Consider the following 26242-nt stretch of genomic DNA (forward strand, 5'->3'; position numbering starts at 1 on the left):
AGATAGATAGAAGAGACTATGTTTTGGGGCTGATTGACAGGTCACCTGTCCAGTGATCATGCAGCTCACCGATCACAGACCGATAGCAGGCGGAGCTGCAGCTCTGGGAAAGCCCTGGTCTGGCACGAGTTGCGCAAGAAGCAAGATGGCAACGGCCACACTAGGCTTCAAAACTAGAGTCCAAAAACCAATGAGTGACGTCACGCTGACTCTGTCCATATGTTTGATATGGTGTAACCCAGTGCTTACCTCTGCCCAGCAGCTCCATGCAGTACGTGATGTAGTCTTTGACGTTGGCCATCAGATAAGCACAGCGCAGGGCTGTGCTCAAGATGGCCGTCAGCAGACCCCACCAGCGCTCTGTGCGATAGTCACACATCACATAGTCCAACAGCCTACACACACACACACACACACACACACACACACACACACACACACACACACACACACCAAACAACAAGGTATATTTTTTCACCTAGGTATAGAAAAACATGGTGTAGAGCAGTATATTTTTTGAAAGCAGATTTGGTGACTTACTTCAGGGCTTTGGTGTAGTCTTTAGCATGGTAGTACTCCTCTCCCATCTGCACCACTGGACGAGAGAGAGAGAGAGAGAGAGAGAGAGAGAGAAATACTTCTCTATAAGAAAAGACTGACAATGTGAGGTAAGACCAATACATTTAAAAAATGCTTTCTCGAATGCAACAGCAGTAAGGAGTCGTGTCCACAGAACGCTTTTTTTTAGCTGCCAGCGCCTTTCTGCAATTCGTTCTCCATGGTAAAGATGCTCTTGCTCTAGGAGTGCTCCCCAGCACTGCGGCTGGTGTTAAGCGCTCTGGGCGCCCTTAAGCAGTAAACATCTCAACTTTTAGAGAGGAGCGCTGCTCATCAATGCAGTGTTTCCCCTACCATTCTACAAGCCTGGTGGGAAAAAAAATGCAAAAAAATAAATAAATACATTTGTGGTGTATGGACACGGCTCATTCCAAGCCATAGGTCAGGAAAGCTGGTTGGGAAATGAAATGATGAGAAAAGCTGTGGTACTCACTGAGGTGGCTCTTCATACGAGGACACTTGTACTTCTTAAACTGGGCCACAGCGTTACTGAGGAGGGCTATGATCACCTCCTGCATGGAGAGAGACCATCAAACACCTTAACACATTTCATTGATTCAGTAGGTCACAGGTTGGCTTGGTTGGTTCCAGCCTTAAAACTCGTTATGTAAGGATTTTTCAAAATGTCTATGGAGAAAATGAATGAGGAACTCTCCTCCGGGGCTTGAAATGTCACGTGACTGTTGAGCTCTAATAGATGGGGAAGATGTGTGCATATACTGTATCTGTATGTCACCATTGGTCAAAAGAGTTGGAAAATATCGGGCAAAAACAAAAAAATCCAATATCATACATTTTTAGATTTTTTTGCTGTTGGGTTTAAGTGGGGTGTGCTGTGTCCCCAAAGACCAAGGTATACACCAAACTACTTAGCAACCCCTCCCCCTAGTGTTTACTATGTACTGTCTGTGTGTTTAGTATGTACTGCCTATGTGTTTAGTATGTTATAGTGTAGTGTACTGTCTATGTGTTTAGTATGTTATAGTGTAGTGTACTGTCTATGTGTTTAGTATGTTATAGTGTAGTGTACTGTCTATGCGTTTAGTATGTTCAGTGTGTGTATTCTTGTATGTAATGTGTGTATTGTGTGGGTACTAACAGAATGTGGTACGTCTCTCTCTTTAATCTGGAGGGCCAGTATTCCTGTCTTCTCCTTCTCACCGTCTGGAGGGTCGATACCTGGACATTAAAACAATACGTCAATGCATTAGAGGCATTAGCCCTAGCTATATATTAAAACAACACGTCAATGCATTAGCCCTATAGCTATATATTAAAACAACATGTCAATGCATTAGCCCTATAGCTATGTATTAGAGACACTAGTAGTACCACATTATGGACAGAGGTGGGGCAATTGTATTATTCTAAATGTCAAGTTGACCTAATCTTGGGGGCGGCTGTGGCTCAGGAGGTGGGGGGGGGGGGGGGGGTGGGTCGGCCACTAATCAGAAGGTCGGGGGTTCAATCCCGGGCTCTCCCAGCCTGCGTGTCGAAGTGCCCTTGGGCAAGATACTGAACTGCAAATTGTTCCCTGTGGTTGTGCCAGCACCCTGCGTGTTAGCTTGCCGCCATCGGTGTGTGTGTTTGTGTGTGTGTTTGTGTGTGTGTGTGAATGTAGGCATAGACCAGACCATAAAAGCATAAAAGCATTAAGAATGTGAAGTGTCTGTGTGAGTGAGTGAGCAGAATTGTGTTTGGCCACAGCTGTGCCATTTGACGTGTGATTGGCCTGAATCTTTCAGGAAGTGTAATCAGCCTCTGAAGTGGACTGTGAAAGCCCTCTGGAGAGAGAGAGGAGAGGAGAGTGAGCGAGGCCTGACTAACTGGCTCATCACACAGGGACGGGTGTTCAGCTAGTAGATGATAGATGCTGCATGCAGCTTCCTCTACCGCCACTTTCTATTGGCCCATTGGCAGGAAGTGGAAGTAGGAGGTCTGACACTCTGGCACTCCCTGAGTCTCAAATCATGTGATGATTTATCACCGTAAACAGTTTAGAGTCCAGCGATTTATGTTCGTTGCGACCGACCATGATCACATTCCATCAACGGTGATAACGACAAGTGTTTATACTTCCAGCGACGGGCGATATGCCATCGTTGTGATGAACGTTGCGACCATCGTCAAGACTTCATCTGGATTCAACTTTGACCCCATCGTTGGCTCCGTTGTCATGACAACCCCAATTTTTTGCTCTCTCCTACCGCAATTTCTGAAGCTACTAGTTAGCTAGTTAGTTGAATTAACAATGGCAGAAGATCACATAATTGTGGAAAACTTGTTTGGCTGACGACCGGGCAGATTATAAAGATGCTGTTAAAAAGGCAAATGCCTGGAAAGCGGACATTCTCAACACAGACGGTAAGTAACAGCTAAAACATCGTTAGCATGGATAATCACACAGCATGTTAGCAAGCAGATAGACAGTTTTGTAATGTTGCAATCAAAACAGTAACGTGACTGACTTGACTGGCAGCTTCTCTGTCTGTCCGTCCGACGTCCGTGTTGCATTAATCCATGTGAAAATATCACAACACATCCTGCTCTGTGATGTGTTCTCCTCTCACCTGGGTGTTTATACTTTTTATGAGCGACAGCGTCCAAACACGTTCAGCGATGCCCGTCGGGCTATGATAAATCACTGGACTCTAAACTGCCCTTTACAAAGAGGACACGTTTGTGTTTTGATGTCCCTGTGTGTGTGTGTGTGTGTGTGTGTGTGTGTGTGTGTGTGTGTGTGTGTATCTACTCTGGTGTCCTTGTCTCCATGGTCGCTGGCCATAGAAGTCCAGTGCTCCAGTGGGCGTGTCCAACGGGTCGGGGGTGGGATAAGTCACTCCAGCCTGGAACAGCCAACCAATCAACAGAAAGTATTAACACTGTCTACTCTATAGAGAGGCAAAGTGAATGTCACTTGCTGCTTTTCTCTCTGTACCAGGCGCTGAAAAAATATGAATGGTGATGAACGGAGAATAAGGTTACTTTTTTTATCCCGTTTTAATTGGGCCATGGGGTGCCAACGTTAATTTTGTCAATTTAAAACATAACTTTGCATGTCAAGAAAGTTGCAGTTTGTCACCAAACTGTTGGACTATAAGTTATAAATCAGAAAGACTACATACACTGTCGCCTAAGTGACGTCACTTTCTCTACCGGCAAAGCTGAAGACCGGCGACATGCCACGAGCTTCCACAAGCTATGAAGTTTTGAGACGAAACTAACCCCTACGTTTCAGTTTGACGACAAACTGCGACTTTCTTGACATGCAAAGTTACGTTTTAAATTGACAAAATTAGCATTGGCACCCCGTGGCATAATTCAAACGGGATAAAAAAAAAATAACGTTATTCTCCGTTCACTGCCATTCATATTTTCTTCAGCACTGGTACAGGGAGAAAGCAGGAAGTGACGTTTCACTTTGGCTCTCTATTAACAAGCAAACAGCTTTAGGCCGGAGATATGCTTGCTGGTGGCTATGCCCCTGCATCCGTTTGGAGCATCGGTCGTGCACGTCCTATCCATTAACACTGGATAGGACACGCGAGGCAGCCATCATTCGCGCCGCGTGCGTACATGTAGTCAAAAGCAAGGTTATCTCCGCCCTTCAACTGCATTCAGCTGATACTGTACGAGAAAGACGCTAGAATACAAGTTTCCTACTAGAACAGTGGTTCTCACATTTTTGGCCTTCAGTACCCGCTTTACCCGACTACAACATTCTGCTTAGAAAACTGCAAGATGATGCAATGCATGAATATAAACCACCTTTTGAAGAATATAACATTACAAAATAAGAAATGGAGTGAAAGAGTTTATTTATGATTTATTTTAACGTTACATTTATTTTCATGATTTATTGTAACATTTTGCGTGCGTGCATGTGTGATCATTGTGTCATGTGATCATTGTGTCATGTGATCATTGTGTCATGTGATCATTGTGTCATGTGATCAGTGTGTCATGTGACCTGGCAGAGCTGCTGTGCCTGCAGCTTCCTGTCCTGGCTGTAACAGGCAGCCTGCTGGTAGTAGAAGCCGGGGTTCTGCGTCTGGATGGCTGTCAGACCCAGTTTGATGGCTTCATCAAACAGCTCCCCAAATGACTGGAACCTAGAAAGAAAGAAAGAAAGAAAGAAAGAAAGAAAGAAAGAAAGAAAGAAAGAAAGAAAGAAAGAAAGAAAGAAAGAAAGAAAGAAAGAAACTGATTGGTACAACTGGTTGGTTGGTCGTTTGTTTGGGGGGGGGGGGGGGGAATAGCATGATCCTCTGTGAAACTCATCGCTGTCAGGTGAAAAGAAGCACATGTCAGTGTTTCCCACAGGATTTTGAGTATTTGTGGTGGGGGACCGCAGACCCCCTAGGGGGGTGCATACTCCCCCGCAAGATTTTTTTTTACATTTTAAAGTAAAATGCATGAATTTGGTGTACTTTGAGAAAGTTTAAGAGCAAAATTTAAATGCTAGATCTATGAAGAACATGTCATCATTACTGTGCTGTGGGTTTACAATGACAAACTAAATTTCTCCCTATAGGTCAGGGATACTCAACTTGCTTTGCCACTTTCGTGAAATGATAGAAGGCGAGGGGCCAGTTAATAAACAAACAATATACATTTTTCTGTAGCGGATTGTAGGTTAGATAGATAGATAGATTTATTTGATGATCCGTTTAAAAAAAAATGCCATACATTAAATGTACATGCAATTCCAAAAAGGCATCAATGATAACACAAAAAGTAGATAAAAACTTAATTCCGTTGTGGTCCTTGGTCTTAGACATACAGTACATTAAATATACAGACATTGCACCACACATACTGTAGTTTCATAATAAAATCTGGCTATCTAGTACTAAAACATTACAGCATAACAAAAGAAGACCAACCAATACAATACGCCATTTCTGCCTAGTCCCTTACTCAGGAACCCTATCTAGCAGCCACCTCTTAAGTTTAACTTTAAAGGTGCTTTGACTTGAGGCCTCCTTAATATCCAGTGGGAGCAGATTCCATTCACTGGGCCCCTGGAAAGCAAAGGAACATTGGCCAATTTTCAGTTTGCACCTAACTGACTGTAGGTTGGCTGGGCTAGCTCTGGTGCTGTGGCTGTGTGCTTCTCCTACTCTGGTGAGGTAGTTTGTGAGGTATACTGGGGCCCTATCCATGACTATCTTATGGACCATTGTAAGTCTAATCTGTGCCACCCTGGCCTCCACAGGTAGCCACTTTAATTCCTGTAGTTGGTTCCTGCCCACGTGGTCACGTGGACCGCAACCCAAAACCACCCTGACCAGCTTGTTCTGAGTTACCTGGAGTTTTTGTTTACTACCCTTTGTCAGCCCGCTGTACCATGCCAAAGAGCCATAATCAAGGTGAGGCTGCACAAGGCTGTTTGCTAACAGCCTAATGCTGTCTCTGTCTAAGAGATTGGCCTTCCTTGCTAACAATCTGGTTCTTGCATTAACTTTGCCCACTACCTGGAGAGCCATTTCTTCACCTCCAAGACTGTTATCTAATATGCAGCCCAGATATTTTACTGATGTTTTGGCTTTTATAACCTGCGAGCCTAGCTCAACTCTGAGTTCAGGGGTCCTCCTAAGCCTGGGTTTAGAACCAAATAGGATAGATTCAGTTTTGCCCAAGTGTAAAGAAAGTCTGTTGTCAGACATCCAAGTGCTAACCTTAGAGAGCTCCTCCCCTAGCTGACCTTGTAAAGTGTCAATGTCCTTGTGTGCTAGGTTTTTGGGGTGTCAGCCGGAGTTTAGGCTGACAATGTTGTGCACACCGGATAGTTAGTTAGGTTAAGTTAGTTAGGTTAAGTACATACATAAGTGCCTGGGTAGCGAGCAGATGGCGGTATTTGACAATTTAGCAGCTAAATCATAGATTATTGAAAGATATTCCATATTCCATACTGAAATGCTATAACAGAAGTATTGGCCAGAATGACATGAACATTTATTGGACACTTATTCAGCGGATATCTTGCGTTCAGGTGCACTGTAAAAATATATATATATATATATATATATATATATATATATATATATATATATATATATATATATATATATATATATTTATTTATTTATTTATTTATTTTGGTCAACATCTTTTTGTGGTGGTCAAAATCCTTTTGTGGCGGCCCGCCACAAATTCCTTTATGTATGGGAAACACTGCATGTATCAGAGGAAGCATGTATAGTCTACAACTCTCCCAGATGGGCAGAGGGTGTGGAGCGACGACTGGGACAGCAGGGAGAATTAGTACAATTGGAGAGAAAACTGCGTATTTGTGTTGCACATTTCATACACAGACAGGGTTCTTGCACCATTTTTTTAAGTCACATTTTTCAGAGGCAATTCATTTACATAAAATGGATAAAAGGAAGAGAGCAGAGTGTTACAAAGTAAATTATAAAACGGCTCTCTCAAATCAAGCAATCTGATTGGTTCACAGCCATTGTATAATTCCAGTAACCGAGTTCAATAACCCATGGCCATGGGTTATTGGTTGTCCAAATAGTCAGTGACTGGAAGTCACGACTAGTGAGCCCGAGGGTCTAGAATAGTGTGTGCTGCTACTTTTTCACCTGCTTCTCAGGAAATAAAAAAATGTGTTTTAAGTCACTGGAACATCTTGCAAAGTGACCCCCAAGTGGGCCATTTATTTGGCGAGCCTCCCTTGTTTGCTCAAAAACGGGCTAGAAATGTACGGGATATGATCGTTAGAGCTGACTGCTACACACGCCCCCCTGGCCCCTCCCATTTTTTGTCTGATGTACAGAATGGTAATTTTCCTTGCTTTAACTGTATTCAATGTAATGCTATGATCAGAGGAGAGACATTCTTCCATCCTCACTCTGGAAGAAAGTACTCAATTAAGAGTAGGATCTCGTGTAAAACTAAATTTGTTGTGTATCTATTGAAGTGTCCATGTGGGCTAGTATACATTGGAAAAACTATCAGAGAGTTGAAAACTCGCATTTCAGAACACAAGAGTAGCATTAGAAACAGAGATATAAAATCCTCTGTCGCCAGGCATTTTAATGAGTTTGGTCACGACGTGTGTTCCCTCAGGTTCCAGGGTATAGAACAGGTCAGTCCACTGAAGAGGGGGGGTGACAGAGACAAGGCCTTGTTACAAAGAGAGGCATTTTGGATACATACCTTACAGACAGAACACCCCAAGGGCTTGAATGAAGAACTTTTGCTAGGTTGTTTTCTTTAGGGGGTGCGTCGGGTGGATGTGCTGTGGGTTCACGCATGATGCTCTTGCACTGTAAGGCAGTGTGGGAGCGTCATGTGTGGACCTGCAGTATCTCTATCCGATGCATTCACTTATATGCATTTTATTATGTATTTTTCTAATTCTATTTTAATATTTTCTTACTGATTTTTGTTATTCTAATATGTTGACTTTCCATCTGTGCTTATCTAACACAAGTGTGGCCATCCAGCCTCATTCTTCTCGTTTGCAAAACATTATTGCATTCCTGCTGTGTAATATATACAGACTTATATACAAGTATACTGTTTAAAATTGTACCTTTATCTCTTTTTTGATATTCTCTGATGTTTTTGATATTATATTCGTTGTTATTTTATGTTGTGAGATATTTCCAGTACTTGATAATGTAATTGATTGTACTTCCGGTTTGACACTATTTATACGTCATGTCCGTCTTCTGTCAGCACAATGCTGAAGAAGGCTCACGCCGAAACGTTCATTGTCAATCTGCTTGAAGGTAAATAAAACAACCCAAAATGATTTATTTTGAGTGCTGTTTTTTTGCCCCTCTCATGGGTTATTGGTTGCCATGGCAACTCTCTTACTAAGAGAGTAATAATAAGGCTTACCTCAAATGACAACGTAGAAAAAAAAATGGAGGAGACAGCTGTCAGATCCTTGTGAATCGATCTTCGCTTATAACTTTACTAATACTTCGCAGAAAATGATGTTTTGTACAAGAATAGATGCGGGCTAATGTCTTCTTTGCAAAAGAAAGGCTGTTAACCCCGCATTTAACTCCGCATTTAACCCCGTAACGTTAGTTGGTGTCAGCTTTGCAGAAAGCATTCAGCTTCTCAACAAGCGCTGAGAATGCAGCGCTGCGGCTCGAGCTGCCTGTCGGGGTTTCCAGAAAAATCTCAGCTACTCAGCAAGCGCCAGGATTGGCCAATGTCAACTTCAGTCTCCAGAACGATCCAATCAAATCACCCGCATGTTCTTGCGGTCCCGCCTTACAGTAGTGTTTCAACTGACTATCAGAATGACATGCCAGTCGGAGTCGGACTTATAGTATTATTATTATTATTATATTATCATACTTGGAAACCGTTTTATAAAAGCAATATAGCACTCGAGCAGCGTGTGTTGTGGAATATATCCAGCTGATAAACTGTTATCCCACTCGGCCTGCGGCCTCGTGGGATAACAGTTTATCAGCGGGATATATTCACCACAACACACTTGCTCTCGTGATATATTGCTTAAACATAAGATCCAAAAGACCACAGTGCAAAATTATTAACATATTTTTACTTTGTGAGTGAAATCATAATGCAGTATTTTATGTTAGCACTACTTCTGGAAGTTTGAAACTACTGCGACACTAACTTTCTCTTGGTGTGTGTGTTTGTGTGTGTGTGTGTGCGTGTTCTCTGGGTTGACAGACGACGTGTGTGTCTTACTGTTTGGACATCCAGGCCGTGTGCTCGAAGGCTAGCTCTGCACTGCCGATCTTCTTCTTACACAGGTCAATGTGCTTCCTGAACTGGGCGATGGCGTCCAGAGGGGTGTTGTGCTGGAAGCACAGACGACAGATCTACAGACAGACAGAGAGAGAGAGAGAGAGAGAGAGGGGGGGAGAGAGAGGGGGAGGGGGGTGAAATACAGGGGCAATAAGTGCAGACTGCGTATGTACTTTGGCTTATGTAAAGTTGTTAATATAGCCTCAAGCAAAAAACACTGAGTCAGCCCATTCAGAAGTCAGACTTTAAATTCTGATGCTTTATACAGTGCGTTCTTATGTACCCCTTGAGCTGTTTTGCCATTCCAATAGTTCCCCCTCACTCAAAGTGGCACAAAGAAAACACTGAGTGTGGTGGATCACCGGACGTACGAGTAGCCTAAATCCATACTAAATATATGTGTCACTGAACTGCCGGTGTCTGGGCTTGGCCTCTTATTTCCTGTTTCCTGGAAAAACCGAGGCCATCTCTACAGCCACCGCTGTGTTTCAGCCAGGAGGGGGCTCAGACTTACACACACACATATACACACATGGACCCTAAGGACTCCAGTCATAGGCCAACACACATGGTCACGCACGCACTCCCCCAAACCCCACCCCCCTCCCGCCCCCCTCCCGCCCCCCCTCCCCTAAAGCCCACCCCCCGCCTTCAGCAACTTCCCCCCGCTTTCGCAACCCCCCCCCCCCCCTTCCCTCCCACAAACCAAGCTGGCGCTGAAATGGCAGCCTCCTTGGTGTCGTGGTGTGGGTTGTCTTTGCTGGTAATCCTGTACACTTACAACAAATGTATTTGTATTGTATAATATTGAAGTGTGCCTTTATTACTCTTCAAATTAGTAATAATGTGAATTCTGAGTGTATTTCATTTAAATGCTTTGTCCAATCCAAATTGCTGGCGCTGTTCAATGGCGACCCGGTTTTGCTCTCCGACTCTGAGAGCGAACCAAGCAGAATTTCACCATGAAGTGACAATAAAGATTATCTTATCTTATCTTATCTTATCGACCCTATGAAACATACCTTATAGACCGTGTGAAACATACCTTATAGACCGTGTGAAACATACCTTATAGTTGATAAATCCAGCCATTGTTTTGATCTCCAAGATGTTGGTCTCGTGGGCTCTCAGCTCATGGACAAGACTGTATGCTGTTCTGTAATACCTGCGCGCATGCACGCACACACACACACACACGCACGCACACGCACACACACACACACACACGCACGCACACACACACACACACACACACACACGCACACACACACACACACACGCACACACACACACACACACACACAGAGGGAGGGCAATGAGCAATAGCCACAAGCCTAGGGATGGGATATTTTTTTATTTTTTTTCCTACAAAAGATGAAAATAAATTAATAAATTAATGAATTAATAAAAATTATAATAATAACAACTCTTTTCCTGAACTGCACACGGAGTATTGACACAATTCACAGGTCAAATTTCAATCAGATTTCCTAACACTGATTTTTCCCCCCACTCACTTGAGGGAGAAGAGCTTTTGTTGATAAAGAAATGAGATGATGAATTGTGATGGAAGGCCAAAGCCAAAAGAGTCCAGTCTGCTTATTTTACGCAAGTTTAGATCGCGAGGTGCGGTCCCTTTTCTGTAGCCTGGCCCCGCCCCCTTCCTTGATGGAATCGGCGCTGAAATGTAATGGTTTCTTTCTTCCTTGGCCCGTGCTGCCATACCATACCATACCACCGTGCTACATCCTTCCACCAAGTTTCATGAAAATCACAGTTTTTCACTCATCCTGCTAACAGACAGACAGACAAATGGCACCGAAAACATGACCTCCTTGGCGGAGGTAGAAATCCAACTAAAAATATCAACCAAATAGTCGACAATTACTTTTTTGTTTTTTTGCTTGACAGCTGGCCACACTGCTTAAAAAAAAAGAAGAAGAAGAAGAAGAAGAAGAAGAAGAAGAAGAAGAAGAAGAAGAAGAAGAAGAAGAAGAAGAAGAAGAAGAAGAAGAAGAAGAAGAAGAAGAAGAAGAAGAAGAAGAAGAAGAAGAAGGAGGAGGAAGTGGCCTTCGTATCCATTGTGGGTGGATGGGTTGAGACTTACTTGAGAGCGTTCTGCGTGTCCTGCTTGAGTTCACTGAAGAAGGCGATTTTAAACTGGTGTCTGACAAACAGCAGCTACACACAGAGAGAACACAGCATCAGAACAAACATGGCAGGTACCTAGAAAACCAGTTATTATGTTCATGTGATTTAAGTTGTATGCCTCCACCAACAAGTCAAGTTGCAGTTTCCATCCATGTCTGACACATCAAATAATGTCATGAACACTTTGAAAGAATTGACTCAAAAGGTATTTATGACATGTTGTTGTTTTTGTGTGAAATGGAGATTCCTCTGAATAAATAAAGGTAAAAAAAAAAATCTGTTTGGCTCCACGGATCAGTCTGGCGTGGACCTCTACCCGCCCACAGCAATTTCCACAAATTAGAATGTAACTGGGCCCAGTACACGCGCAGCACGCGCTCTAACACTTGGTAGTGCAATCCTAAGGGAACAGTTTTTGTTAGCGGAGACAAATAACGGACAGAAATCACCTGTTGTTGCAAATTACTTGAAAGAATAGCTTTGTTTATGCTGTACAACTGTTGTATAAAAGCAATATCACATCGGAGGTTGTGATGTTATACTCTTAATACGGCTGTGATTATCTTCGGCAGTCAGCCTGCGGCCTCGTACACACTCCTTTAAAGGGATACACACACAAATGCTGCATCAGGTATCAATGTGTTAAACATAACCGGCCAATCAGGGCAAAATAGTAATGGCGTCTCCCGAAGCAATGAGCACTAACATTAACGTTAGTAGAGTAGACAGAAGCAATGAGCGCTAACATTAACGTTAGTAGAGTAGACAGAAGCAATGAGCGCTAACATTAACGTTAGTAGAGTAGACAGAAGCAATGAGCGCTAACATTAACGTTAGTAGAGTAGACAGAAGCAATGAGCGCTAACATTAACGTTAGTAGAGTAGACAGAAGCAATGAGCGCTAACATTAACGTTAGTAGAGTAGACAGAAGCAATGAGCGCTAACATTAACGTTAGTAGAGTACACACAGGCATAAGTGCCGTTATTGCAGCAATAGACTCAATAACAACAATTAAAGAAGAACAAGAGTATGCACCAGTGGAGTTTCTCATCTGACTGAATTTGGCGACACTGATTGGCTGAAGGAGTTGTTTGGCAAGGCAAGTAGTCCCACCCACTGAAATCTCTGTGGGTGGGTCCAGACTGATACGTAGAGTGAAAGATGTGAGGTCACGTCAAGCTAAGCTATGACTATATTATGACTATATATATGTATGATTCCAGTGAGAAACATGCTGTCTTCACTTAGAGACTCTTTTCTACAGAGGGGAACAGAGGACTGAGAGAGAGCTTCATCACATGGTGCAACGACCAATCACCTGAAGCTCAATATAAGCTAATCCAATGAGCTACCAGAGGAACGGGAGGGCACACCCCCTGTGCTGCTGGGGAAGTGAAGAGGGTGGACTCATACAAGTATCTTGAGGTCCAAATCAATATAATTAATGTGATTCTTAACTTAGGTCAACTTAAATGATTTTGCCGTCAAGTGTCAGCACTTAGACCGTTTTTTGTAGAACGACCCTAGATGGCTTTCTCAGCTACAGTGAGAAGCAAAACATTATGATGTCCCTCCCAGTGAATCTGACTTCTGAACTTTTACATATAAAAATGTCATCCCTTCATCATTTTATCCTATTAGACATGTGTGTGAAATGTGGTCATAATTAGGGTATGAATTCTTGAGTTATGAACAAAAACTGTATTTGTGAGGTCACAGAGACCTTTGACCACCAAAGTGTAATCAGTTCATCTTTGAGTCCAAGCAGACGTTTATGCCAGATGTCATGAAATACCCTCAAGGCGCTCCTGAGATATCGTGTTCAAATGGGACGGACTTGAGGTCACAGTGACCTTGAACTTTGACCACGAAAATCTAATGAGTTCATCCTTGAGTCCAAGTGGACATTAAGTGCCAAATTTGAAGAAATTCCTTAAAGGCGTTCCTGAGATATCGCATTAACGAGAATAGGACCTAGTGAAAATAATGCATCAAATGAAAGATACGTCTTTGTTGACAAATTTACATGTACAGGTTTGAAGGAGATATACAAGTGCAATTATGATCAAAGCAATCCTAAACATCTGTCTAATATATACTGTCTAATATATATTTGGCTTAAGCATAACACAGACACTGAAGTCTGTGTGTGTGTGTGTGTGTGATAGAGATGAAACGATATGAAAATTTCACATCATGATTATAGTGACCAAAATTATCAGAGTTATCAGTATTATCACGGTATTGTTAAAATCAGGGTTGTCAAAAATAATCGATAATAAGATGCATCACGATGCGGACGTGCACGATTCTGCATCGATTCCCAAATGTCAAAAATGTATTATTAAAAAAATAATAATAATAATAATAATAATCGAATAAAATATAATGGAAGTACATGCATTTGTTTATTTTAATTATGGATCATAATACAATGCAATTCCAAATGCACTTTTAAAAGTAGCCACACAGTGAGAAAAAATAAATCATGTATTGGGGAAAAAAAGTGATGCCTCGATTGAAGATGCATCGAGACGCATCGATAATCGTTTTATAATCGAATCGTAGCCCTCTGAATCGTAATCGAATCGAATCGTGAGGCCAGTGAAGATTCACAGCCCTAGTTCAAATGTGCTGAAATTTTTCAAAAAGTACTAATACACTCACTGAAATCATTTCTCCAAGGCTGCGCGTCTGCGTCTGGGAGACGGTTGCCAACTTTGGTTGATGATGGACCGTATTTACCATGTTTTTCAAAGCGTACGGTTATCGTAAGGAATTTTATCACGGTTATCATTAAAACCGGTTATCGTTTCATCCCTTGTGTGTGTGTGTGTGTGTGTGTGTGTGTGTGTGTGTGTGTGTGTGTGTGTGTGTCTGTGTGTGTGTGTGTTCCTACCTGGTGTGTGGTCTTGTTGAGGAACTCTTTGTGTGACTTGACTCTGCGGATCTCAGTGTAGTAGTATGTCTGAGAGTGTTCATAGAAGGCGTTCTCCAACCTAGAACATCACCAGGCAGAGTCAACTTACATGAGCTGTGGCTCAACCTGCATTTGATTGTAAAGGTAGGGTGTAAAGCTGACGTCATCTTTACATGAATACAGTACCTACCTGATAATATAGCCCACCAGGTGGTCAGTGAGTGAATAGCTCCTACCTGATAATATAGCCCACCAGGTGGTCAGTGTGTGAATAGCTCCTACCTGATAATATAGCCCACCAGGTGGTCAGTGTGTGGCAGGACGAAGAGGCTCTTTCCAGACAGATCACAGGCATTACAGAGAGATGCTGCTCTCTCTGACGCCACCAAGTCCTCTCCTGCACACACAACAGGTTCATGATGATCAGGTTTAGGTAATAGGGACACAGACTAGTCGGCTCACTAGTCCACTATCAAAAGCACTAGTCGACACTGCGCATCATAGTTGACTGAGCAAAGTTGACATTTGTATTGGGTGAAAAAAGTATGATATTTCCTGTGACTGGTCGACTAGTAGTTGACTACTGTTAGTCGATGACTACTCAAATGCAGTAGTCGTGAATGCCCGACTTGGTAACAGGGCCCACAGTCATAAGTTGGGTTTCCATGCAAATTTGAATCGAATTTTCAGAAAGTCGGCAAAAGAAAATGCGGAATAATGCGCGTTTCCATCCGCTGCTATTAGACGAATTATAGAGCTGTCAATCACCTGGTGTTTGAGGCTGTCTGAGCTGCTGATCAGCTGCTAGACCCGATATACAGCTCTATTAAACACATCTGACGTTATTCATTTAAGGTTTATTGATGATCTACAAGTAGACAAAGGTACCATAAAACGCAATTTCTGGATTACCAGGTGCAATTCGGAAAGCATAACATTATAATCCACGGAGCAGCGATAGAAGGCTGAGTGAATGCAATTTAATTCAAGTCTAGAAGTGAGTCGCCTTAAAGTTAATATCCCAGTCTTCTTCTGTTTACCACGACGGGTATTGTGCTGCGTATTTACCATGATTTACCGTGTGTAGCCCTATTGTGTGGAGGCTACACAGCACGTCATATTTTGCAGTGATCAAGGCAAACTGCCTGGTTTTTCAATAGAGACAACAGAATATCGCTTCATCTGTTTCCACTGCACTTATCACATTTTCCTTTTATCGATACACCCGACTTTTCCGCCTCCTTCAAGCGTGAAAACTTTTTTGCGATATTTGGAGGTTTTTGCGAATTTGGCAGTGTTTTCCATTCAGTTTTTTTATGTGCAAATTGACATTTCGCATAAAAACAGGTGGATGGAAACCCGACTATGTATAATAGACACCTTTGCTCAGGTTGCACTATGGATGCCGCCATGTTGCTGCCTTTCTTCAAGAACTAGTGTTGGTAGTAAATGCCACAGTACAGTAATGCAGGGAAAAAGCAATGCCAGGACAGGATTTTTATTTGATTTATTTTGTATTTATTTATTTTGCTGCAGTAGCTACAGTGTCCCAAATTTAACCAGCTACTTTGATTGTTTTACCAGCTGACAAAGTTTTCAGATTCTTGTCAGAAGTCTGTACAAGCTAACTGTCCCCATGTAATGTGGACTAGTGGCCAGCGTTGACACGTCCCACACATGTGATTGATTGTGGCTTTACCTGGAGGCAGAGGGGTTTTCTTCTGGATTAACACCACAGCCACCTTGGTGTTCCGTCCCTGAAGACTGGTCCTAAGAACAGAGACACAATACAGATGTTACAATTCTAAAGATGCTTCCGGTGACCATAAGTGTACAGCAGCCATACAGCCGAAATAACAGACAAGCAACTCTGATTCAGTTGACTGCAAATGGGAATTTAAAGGGTGAGTAAGACGTTCTACTGAAAACAACTTAACAGAGTGGGCTAATAGCCAGTTTAGTTTACACTAAATAAAACCCTTATTACACCTAAAAATCGACTTAATTGCATGGAAAATGTGCAGTAAAACCATGGTAGCTTGTGGCAGTTGGTGCTTTAATTTGTCCTAGTTATTATATTGTCCTAGTTTGGGTGTTACCTGTGTAGACAGAACCCTGTTGGTGCTTTAGTTTGGCTGTTACCTGTGTAGACACAACCCTGTTGGTGCTTTAGTTTGGCTGTTACCTGTGTAGACAGAACCCTGTTGGTGCTTTAGTTTGGCTGTTACCTGTGTAGACACAACCCTGTTGGTGCTTTAGTTTGGCTGTTACCTGTGTAGACAGACGCCTGTTGGTGCTTTAGTTTGGCAGTTACCTGTGTAGACAGAACCCTGTTGGTGCTTTAGTTTGGCTGTTACCTGTGTAGACAGAACCCTGTTGGTGCTTTAGTTTGGCTGTTACCTGTGTAGACAGAACCCTGTTGGTGCTTTAGTTTGGCTGTTACCTGTGTAGACAGATGCCTGTTGGTGCTTTAGTTTGGCTGTTACCTGTGTAGACAGAACCCTGTTGGTGCTTTAGTTTGGCTGTTACCTGTGTAGACAGATGCCTGTTGGTGCTTTAGTTTGGCTGTTACCTGTGTAGACAGATGCCTATTGGTGCTTTAGTTGGTGCTTTAGTTTAGCTGTTACCTGTGTAGACAGAACCCTGTTGGTGCTTTAGTTTGGCAGTTACCTGTGTAGACAGATGCCTGTTGGTGCTTTAGTTTGGCTGTTACCTGTGTAGACAGAACCCTGTTGGTGCTTTAGTTTGGCTGTTACCTGTGTAGACAGAACCCTGTTGGTGCTTTAGTTTGGCAGTTACCTGTGTAGACAGATGCCTGTTGGTGCTTTAGTTTGGCTGTTACCTGTGTAGACAGAACCCTGTTGGTGCTTTAGTTTGGCTGTTACCTGTGTAGACAGAACCCTGTTGGTGCTTTAGTTTGGCTGTTACCTGTGTAGACAGAACCCTGTTGGTGCTTTAGTTTGGCTGTTACCTGTGTAGACAGAACCCTGTTGGTGCTTTAGTTTGGCTGTTACCTGTGTAGACAGAACCCTGTTGGTGCTTTAGTTTGGCTGTTACCTGTGTAGACAGGTGCTTTAGTTTGGCTGTTACCTGTGTAGACAGAACCCTGTTGGTGCTTTAGTTTGGCAGTTACCTGTGTAGACAGAACCCTGTTGGTGCTTTAGTTTGGCTGTTACCTGTGTAGACAGAACCCTGTTGGTGCTTTAGTTTGGCTGTTACCTGTGTAGACAGAACCCTGTTGGTGCTTTAGTTTGGCTGTTACCTGTGTAGACAGAACCCTGTTGGTGCTTTAGTTTGGCTGTTACCTGTGTAGACAGAACCCTGGTGGTGCTTTAGTTTGGCTGTTACCTGTGTAGACAGAACCCTGTTGGTGCTTTAGTTTGGCTGTTACCTGTGTAGACAGAACCCTGTTGGTGCTTTAGTTTGGCTGTTACCTGTGTAGACAGAACCCTGTTGGTGCTTTAGTTTGGCTGTTACCTGTGTAGACAGAACCCTGTTGGTGCTTTAGTTTGGCTGTTACCTGTGTAGACAGAACCCTGGTGGTGCTTTAGTTTGGCTGTTACCTGTGTAGACAGAACCCTGTTGGTGCTTTAGTTTGGCTGTTACCTGTGTAGACAGAACCCTGTTGGTGCTTTAGTTTGGCTGTTACCTGTGTAGACAGAACCCTGTTGGTGCTTTAGTTTGGCTGTTACCTGTGTAGACAGAACCCTGTTGGTGCTTTAGTTTGGCTGTTACCTGTGTAGACAGAACCCTGTTGGTGCTTTAGTTTGGCAGTTACCTGTACCTGCTGCACATGATCACAAATATCCAAAGTGATGTCATGTGTGCAGTGCACAAATGACATCACTGGTGCACAACTGAACTCAAATCAACTCAACTCTCAATAACTGTCAAACTAAATGAATGCCTCCAAAACTGTTGCTGTTCAACTGCTTGTTGAACAGCAAAACGTTTTGGCGACAGCATACTAAAATACCAGTTATGCAATGGTGGAAGGATTTTCTGGAAGACTGAACTTCATGGACTTTGTGCTGCAGAATGGTGGATCTATTAACAGAGAAACCCAAGGAACCCAGCCTGTTTCCAAGAAGTTATTCATAACAAGTTATTCAGCAGACCATCTCCCCTGCTCACTAACTTTGATGAACTTTCCCTCCAGCTTGCTCAGCTCATTCACTTGGCTGAATGTAGCCTTCACAGGGCTGAATGTAGCCTTCACAGGGCTGAATGTAGCCTTCACAGGGCTGCATGTACCCTTCACAGGGCTGAATGTAGCCTTCACAGGGCTGAATGTAGCCTTCACAGGGCTGAATGTAGCCTTCACAGGGCTGAATGTAGCCTTCACAGGGCTGAATGTAGCCTTCACAGGGCTGCATGTAGCCTTCACAGGGCTGAATGTAGCCTTCACAGGGCTGAATGTAGCCTTCACAGGGCTGAATGTAGCCTTCACAGGGCTGAATGTAGCCTTCACAGGGCTGAATGTAGCCTTCACAGGGCTGAATGTAGCCTTCACAGGGCTAGATGTAGCCTTCGCAGGGCTGCATGTAGCCTTCACTTGGCTGAATGTAGCCTTCACAGGGCTGAATGTAGCCTTCACAGGGCTGAATGTAGCCTTCACAGGGCTGAATGTAGCCTTCACAGGGCTGCATGTACCCTTCACAGGGCTGAATGTAGCCTTCACAGGGCTGAATGTAGCCTTCACAGGGCTGAATGTAGCCTTCACAGGGCTGAATGTAGCCTTCACAGGGCTGCATGTAGCCTTCACAGGGCTGAATGTAGCCTTCACAGGGCTGAATGTAGCCTTCACAGGGCTGAATGTAGCCTTCACAGGGCTGAATGTAGCCTTCACAGGGCTGAATGTAGCCTTCACAGGGCTGAATGTAGCCTTCACAGGGCTAGATGTAGCCTTCGCAGGGCTGAATGTAGCCTTCGCAGGGCTGCATGTAGCCTTCACAGGGCTGAATGTAGCCTTCACAGGGCTGAATGTAGCCTTCACAGGGCTGAATGTAGCCTTCACAGGGCTGCATGTAGCCTTCACAGGGCTGAATGTAGCCTTCACAGGGCTGCATGTAGCCTTCACAGGGCTGAATGTAGCCTTCACAGGGCTGCATGTAGCCTTCACAGGGCTGCATGTAGCCTTCACAGGGCTGAATGTAGCCTTCACAGGGCTGAATGTAGCCTTCACAGGGCTGAATGTAGCCTTCACAGGGCTGAATGTAGCCTTCACAGGGCTGAATGTAGCCTTCACAGGGCTGGACATGCTGCAGTATGCACACAGATCTTATTTCCCCATTTGGAGACTGTCGCTGCAGGCCGCGAGGTGTGACCGGTCTGATCTGTTAACAAGGGCGCAGAAATGAAACTGCGTGCACTGCCAGACGCTCCGTGTCACTTCAGCGTCCGGTGTGTTTGCACCATTATTAGACTGTTCAATAGGGGTGGGAATCGCTGAGTAGCTCACGATACGATATCGTCACGATACTTGGCCCTCGATAACGATATTATCACGATACAGCAATACTGCGATACTGCGATAATCGATATATTGGAAGACGATACATCACGATACCTGTGTAACTGAAGAGAAAAAAATACCCCTAAAAGGCAAGAAGCAGGTATTATGTATTTATTAGCAGAATTGACATGAACTCTCTCAGAGTTCACTCACTCATACCATTTTCGATACCACGGAGGAAAAGTTACACATTAAGTCTTTTTATTATTATTATTAAAACAAGAAAACCTATATAACCTACCTACCTATATAATTTCTAAAAGTAGATATTAATGATCAAACATTTCCATTCATGTAGCCTACAGTATTTATGTTTTTGTTTCAACTACAAACATAAATAAACGTCAACTTTTTTTGTCCCACCCCTACTGTTCAAGTGTCTTTATTAGAAGAATCAGAATCAGAATCAGCTTTAGTGGCCAAGTATGTGCACAACTGCACATACAAGGAAATTGGCTCCGGTCCGCTTAACTCTTATTATACCATGGTCTGAGTGAATACTCGATTCTGATTGGCTGCAAGGTGTCCATTAAAAAGTGATATTGTACAGTGATAATGGACACCTAGCTAAATGGTCTGTTCACCGTTCATATCAATGCGCCATAGTTTCATCAGTGTTATCAGGAGAGCAGTTTGAGCTCTATACCCCCGTTAAGGGTTAATATGACAATTTTGGATGTTGAGAAAAAAATTGACTCGGTCAAAGTAAGTATTTAAATCACCCCTGTGTGCTCAGTTTATCAAAAATAACTCTTATTTACAATTTTGATTTTCGTTTCGGAGATTTTTAACCTCGCGTCACCAGGCTCTTCTCGGCGAGAAAGAGAAGATTTCCCTCGTGCACGAGAGAGAGAGAGAGAGAGAGAGAGAGAGAGAGAGAGAGAGAGAGAGAGAGAGAGAGAGAGAGAGAGAGAGAGACAACTCTCTCTGCATTTCACCACATCAGCAGCACACGCAGGGCGCTGCTCTCTCACTCTCACTTCCTGAAAGTCTTCGCTCTTAAATGTTAATATACTTGGCCAATACGTATCTATCATACAAAATAAAGCAAGCTGCCAAACGGTAATGTCTTCATTTAATGTAGAACGCAAAACATCGTTAAACCTGCATTCCTGTAATAAAGTTAACGTTTGAGTCGGCTTTAAAACGGAGCGGGTGGTGGAGGTGGGAGGGACTATTTTATTTCGTGGAAGACTGATTTACAGTATGAATAACAGACATTTAGCCATTTAGATTGCTTTATTTATTACACATGGAAATATAAATGACTGGTCTTATTGTTTTGTTGGCAAGTGACCATGGTATAAGCGGGTTAATGCACTTCGAGGTGTCCATTATCACTTTTTAAGGGACTTCGCGGAGGCAACCGTCCTCGGCTTCGCCTCGGACGGTTCACGCCTCCACGTCGTCCCTTAAAAAGTGATAATGGACACCTCGTCGTACATTAACCCTTACATGTACTCACACACAAAAGAAAAATGTATGCTCAGTCTAAAACAAACAAGAATAACAAACAAAGGATAATTAAACATTTACATTAACTACTATATACAATTCAATAATAATAAGTGTATGAAAAAAGCATCTATTTTGAATATGTGTATATGAAAGTAATGTATCTACTGTATCTATGATGAATATGAATTCCTAGGGTGTGTATATATAGATATTAGAGGTGTCACGATACACTCAGTTCACGATACGATACAATATTTTAACAATATTTTTTTGCGATCGATTTGTAAGTTGAGGGGGCATCCTCCACGCTAATTTGAGTAATTTCACCATTTTCATCCTCCGTGTCTGTAACGTCCCTCGTCTGTTCAAACAAAGCAATGAAAAGGAGAGCGAGCATGCAATCAGATGCAGATCAGTGCCACCATGTTCAGCTTCTTTTTCTTGCGATATGAGATTTCATCTCAACGATACATATTGTCACGTTTTGATATCGCGATATATCGTGGGACGATATATTGTGACATCCCTAATATACATATATATATATATATATATTATATGGATAAATAAGCTACGTATAAGTAAGCTACATGTATAAACAATCAGGTATCAGATATTGCACAGATATTAAAGTGCAACATGTTATTGTTGTTCATTTACCCCCAACATGGTCACTTACTCTAAGTTGTTGTGGATAAGAGCTTGGATGTAAAACAATCATTACAAACCATTTTCAAGATTTGATATGAAGAAAATCTGCTTTCTGAATTGAGGGACTTAAAGCAAGTAGAACATAGGCCTGACTCACTGATGGAGAGACACAGACAGACAGACAGACAGACAGACACACACAAGGGCTGTGAATCTTCACTGGCCTCACGATTCGATTACGATTCAGAGGGCTACGATTCGATTCGATAACGATTATCGATGCATCTCGATGCATCTTAAATCGATGCATCACTTTTTTTCCCGAATACATGATTTTTTTTCTCACTTTCTTTTTTCTCACTGTGTGGCTACTTTTAAAATAAAAGTGCATTTAGAATTGCATTGTATTATGATCCATAATTAAAATAAACAACTGCATGTACTTCCATTATATTTTATTTGATTATAAAAAATAAAATAAAAATAATAATAATAATAATAATCGATTTTTGACATTTGTGAATCGATGCAGAATCGTGCAGGTCCGCATCGCGATGCATCTTATAATCGATTATTTTTGACACCCCTAACACACACACACACACACACACACACACACACACACACACACACACACACACACACACACACACACACACAGAGACACACACTCCTACCTGACAATCTCCACTTTAGTGGCACACTCAGACTGTTTCTCCTTCCACGTTGGGTCGTCCCAGTCCAGCTCATAGAACAGAACCACCAGAGCCGGCACCAGGTTCAGGTGTTTGTTCATCCAGCCTGTCTTCAGGATGCCTTTAGGGATGTACCACTCATACGAGGTCCGCTGGAGAGGGAGAGACAAACGACAGTATAGAGACTCACACAAATGTCTACATTGTACAACATACAGCAGCACTGACGTGTGGTAAATGGTAAATGGCCTGCATTTATATAGCGCTTTTATCCAAAGCTCTTTACAGTCAGTAGGTACATTCACCCATTCACACACCGATGGCGGCAGGTTACCACGCAGGGTGCTGGCACACCAACGGGAGCAATTTGGGGTTCAGTGTCTTGCCCAAGGACACTTCGACATGCAGACTGGAGGAGGCGGGAAACGAACCACCGACCTCTTTTATCCAAAGCGATTAGTGGACGACCCGCTCTACCTCCTGAGCTACAGCCGCGCATTATGTGCTCAGTAGCTCAGTAGCCTACTGTGGCTATCGTTTCTTTTGATTGACTGATTATTACTATAAAGAGGACTTTCCTTGGTCTTCTTTCTGCAGCCAGCCAGCTGGGCAATGGTGAATGTGCGACACGCAGAAATGCTTCGCAGGTTCCAACACCAACCTCCTACTGCCCGATGAAGACCCGTGAGGGTCGAAACGTTGTATCTTTGTAATTAAAAACTCACCGTGGGAGCTTCAAAAACAGTGTCCGGATTATTTTTTCCTTTACCAACACGAACCTGTCATCAACCTAACTAATAAGCTGAATGGAAACTCCAAATTTCGAAAAGAAAAAATCAGCAAATACTGCAAAAAGGTTTTACGTCCCCTTGAGGCAGATTTGTTTGTCTGTTGATAGAGAGGTTATTCTAAAAACATGTTTTGTGAAATAATAATGATGCAGAGTTACCTCAACCCTGTGTTCTGCACAGCTGGCAGCTTGTACAGTCTGATTCTAATTTTGGGATTGTTGACTTTTCAAAGTTCAGTTAGAATTTGTGCAAAACCTGAATGGAAATCTAACTATGGTCTGCTAGTATTTTATTTTTTGCATGTGTGGCACCCTAGGAAGGTTGATTGTTTGACTGCAAAAAAAAGGGAGAAAACTGACTTTCAACAAACTCAATCCGCAATTATACAGTGATGGTCCTGGAGGCACATTTGTAGAGGAAGAACAGCTGATATGTTCACCAAATTGCATGTAATTTTAACTTATAGGAGGAGGTGTGATTATTTCTGGCCCCAATTATGAAATTGTTTCCTTCTGTTCATTCCCTCATCCACCAAACATTCAATACACAAAATATCTCATGCACACTCCATTGGTAATGGGAACTAGGAATTTCCCAGGTCAAAGACAGGAACGCCGCCCTGTGACGTCACCTGACCTCAGATTTCATCCCCCAAGATGGCAGCTCCGCACTTCAACAGTAGTGAAAGTTGTAGTAAATACTGTTTATTCAAATGAGATAATTCCTAGTTCCCAATACAAATTGAATGTGCCATCAGACACTGCTTATTGAAATTTAGTCAAACTTGAGGAAATTATGCATCTCAGCATGCATTTTCCAAATTACTGACCAGAGAGACTGTGTCATTTGTGGAGGACATGTTTACAATACTGTTACCTTGTTAATTTTGACCTGTACTTCTAGTGCCCCGCTGTGGCCAATCAGTGTGATTTTGAAAATGTTAACATTTTCAAATGATAGCAATCAATTGGGAGAGGTTGATGTGAATTACTTCTTGAAGATCTCGCTGTCTATTGCTCACCTTGGTGCGACATTTGGGGTACTCGTGGTCTCCTGGGAGGACTTTGAAAGAGATGGGGACTCTGTCGGCCCGGCGGTTAGCGCAGAAGGCATCCCAGATGGCTCGGTGCACTGCGTTGTAGACCACATCCAGCCCGGTCAAAGCTACAAAGGCCATGGGCCGACAACATAACTCTGGAGGGAGTTCCCACTGGGAACCTGCCATCATGACTGTTCAACACCTAAAAGAAAAACATCAGCATTCTCATTCTAAGATCAGAAAACAGAACAGCTATAAGATCAGTAAAGGAAAACAATCTCAGAGGCTCTTACACCACTCATTACCAGAAATGTGTCATAGTCAATGTATGCCAGGAGTGGTCAACCGTAGCTCTCAAACACCAGCAAAACTGTATCTATAGCCCCTTTTGTGAACGTTTAGATACTCTTTTCAAACATGCTAAATTGAAGTTCAAATTTAAGTGGACAGCAATTTGCTAAATGAAAAAATACTATATTGAAATATGTTAAATATATTCAAAATCCTAAAAGAAAAACGAATATAGTTATAGAGACAAATTGTGGCATGTTTGTGTTTTCAATAAGGTTTCTTTAAAAAAAGAAAAGAAAAAAAAACATAATCTATACATTTCCTATGTCAACCCAAGTACGAAATACTGCGTCTACTGTAAGGCTACCTGTTGTTAGTGTTTTAGCTCAATGTGTTATGACTAGTGTTCTTGTTGGGAGAAAACTAGTGTTGGTTTGGGTAAAATGATATCGATTTTGAGACATGGACGCAGTGTTTTGGTGCATTTTGGAGGAGGCTAGAGTGACAGGCAGCCAGAAGCTAACCAACGTTAGTGGTGTAATGCTAATGTGACACAAACACTTGTCACATTCAAATGAAAGTCTACTGTATCTCATTATATGACAGTTTAGCTACTTGCTAACTTTAGGTTACGAAGACAAACATGACAACATAGCAAGCAGGAAGTAAGCTAGCCATTGCCATTTAACCTTATCCTGTCATGTCTACTTGATGTCCTTTTATCAACTGGTAATAAAGTTGCGTTTTGCGTGTCACATTATGAAGTAACTAGCTAGCTAATATATATTAAGAAAAAAACATACCGCGACTGCATCACATGAAGTGAAGGGTGTTAAGAGCGAGTAAGCTGCAGTCCACTAGCTAGCAGTCGGGTGGGTTAAGGAGAAGAGGCTAGCTAGGCTAGGCTAGCTGTCAGGTCTGTACAGCTGGAGCTCCAGGCCGAGACGAGTCGTTTTATCCCAACTCCGGATCTGGTCATCGCCCGAAAACCAATCTGCGGTGTGTCATCAGTCAGTGGATAGATTCCACAGAGACAGAAGTAAAGTAGCTATTCCAGCAGCTAACGTTAATTGGAGAAAAACACAAGCTAGCTAGCAGCCGGTTTGTTTGTATTTCCGGTCACCACCTTCTTCTTCTTCTTGTGGTTTTAATGGCGGTTGGCAAACAGCTTTCGGGTGCATTACCGCCACCCATTGACCTGGAGTGTGGACTAAAATCTATTCTCTTTGTCAATCAATTTTCTCAGATTGTATTAATTAATCTTGTTGATATTAAATACTCCAGAATGAGTAGTTTATCCAACGCTTATCCCCTGAAGGTTATCCTCCTCTTCTTCTTCCTCTTCTTCTTCTTCTTC

At 42.7% G+C, this 26242-nt stretch overlaps 1 protein-coding gene across 1 annotated transcript; it reads right to left on the bottom strand.

The window, feature by feature from the left end:
* Positions 1–249: 249 nt before the first annotated feature.
* On the bottom strand, positions 250–26039 carry LOC310771227 (trafficking protein particle complex subunit 11; the record flags this gene model as incomplete). The annotated part of the gene is made up of 15 exons (XM_083663883.1): positions 25689–26039; positions 24577–24796; positions 22747–22916; positions 16145–16215; positions 14728–14842; positions 14425–14524; positions 11480–11553; positions 10441–10537; positions 9313–9446; positions 4589–4730; positions 3371–3464; positions 1718–1797; positions 1052–1130; positions 541–595; positions 250–395 (listed from the first exon to the last, which is right to left on the bottom strand). Coding segments are annotated over exons 2-15 (1564 nt in total), but the record flags the coding sequence as incomplete, so codon positions are not given.
* Positions 26040–26242: the final 203 nt, after the last annotated feature.

The sequence above is a fragment of the Poromitra crassiceps genome (assembly GCF_964638095.1).
Source record: "Poromitra crassiceps genome assembly, contig: HAP1_SCAFFOLD_447, whole genome shotgun sequence".
Classification (NCBI taxonomy): domain Eukaryota; kingdom Metazoa; phylum Chordata; class Actinopteri; order Beryciformes; family Melamphaidae; genus Poromitra; species Poromitra crassiceps.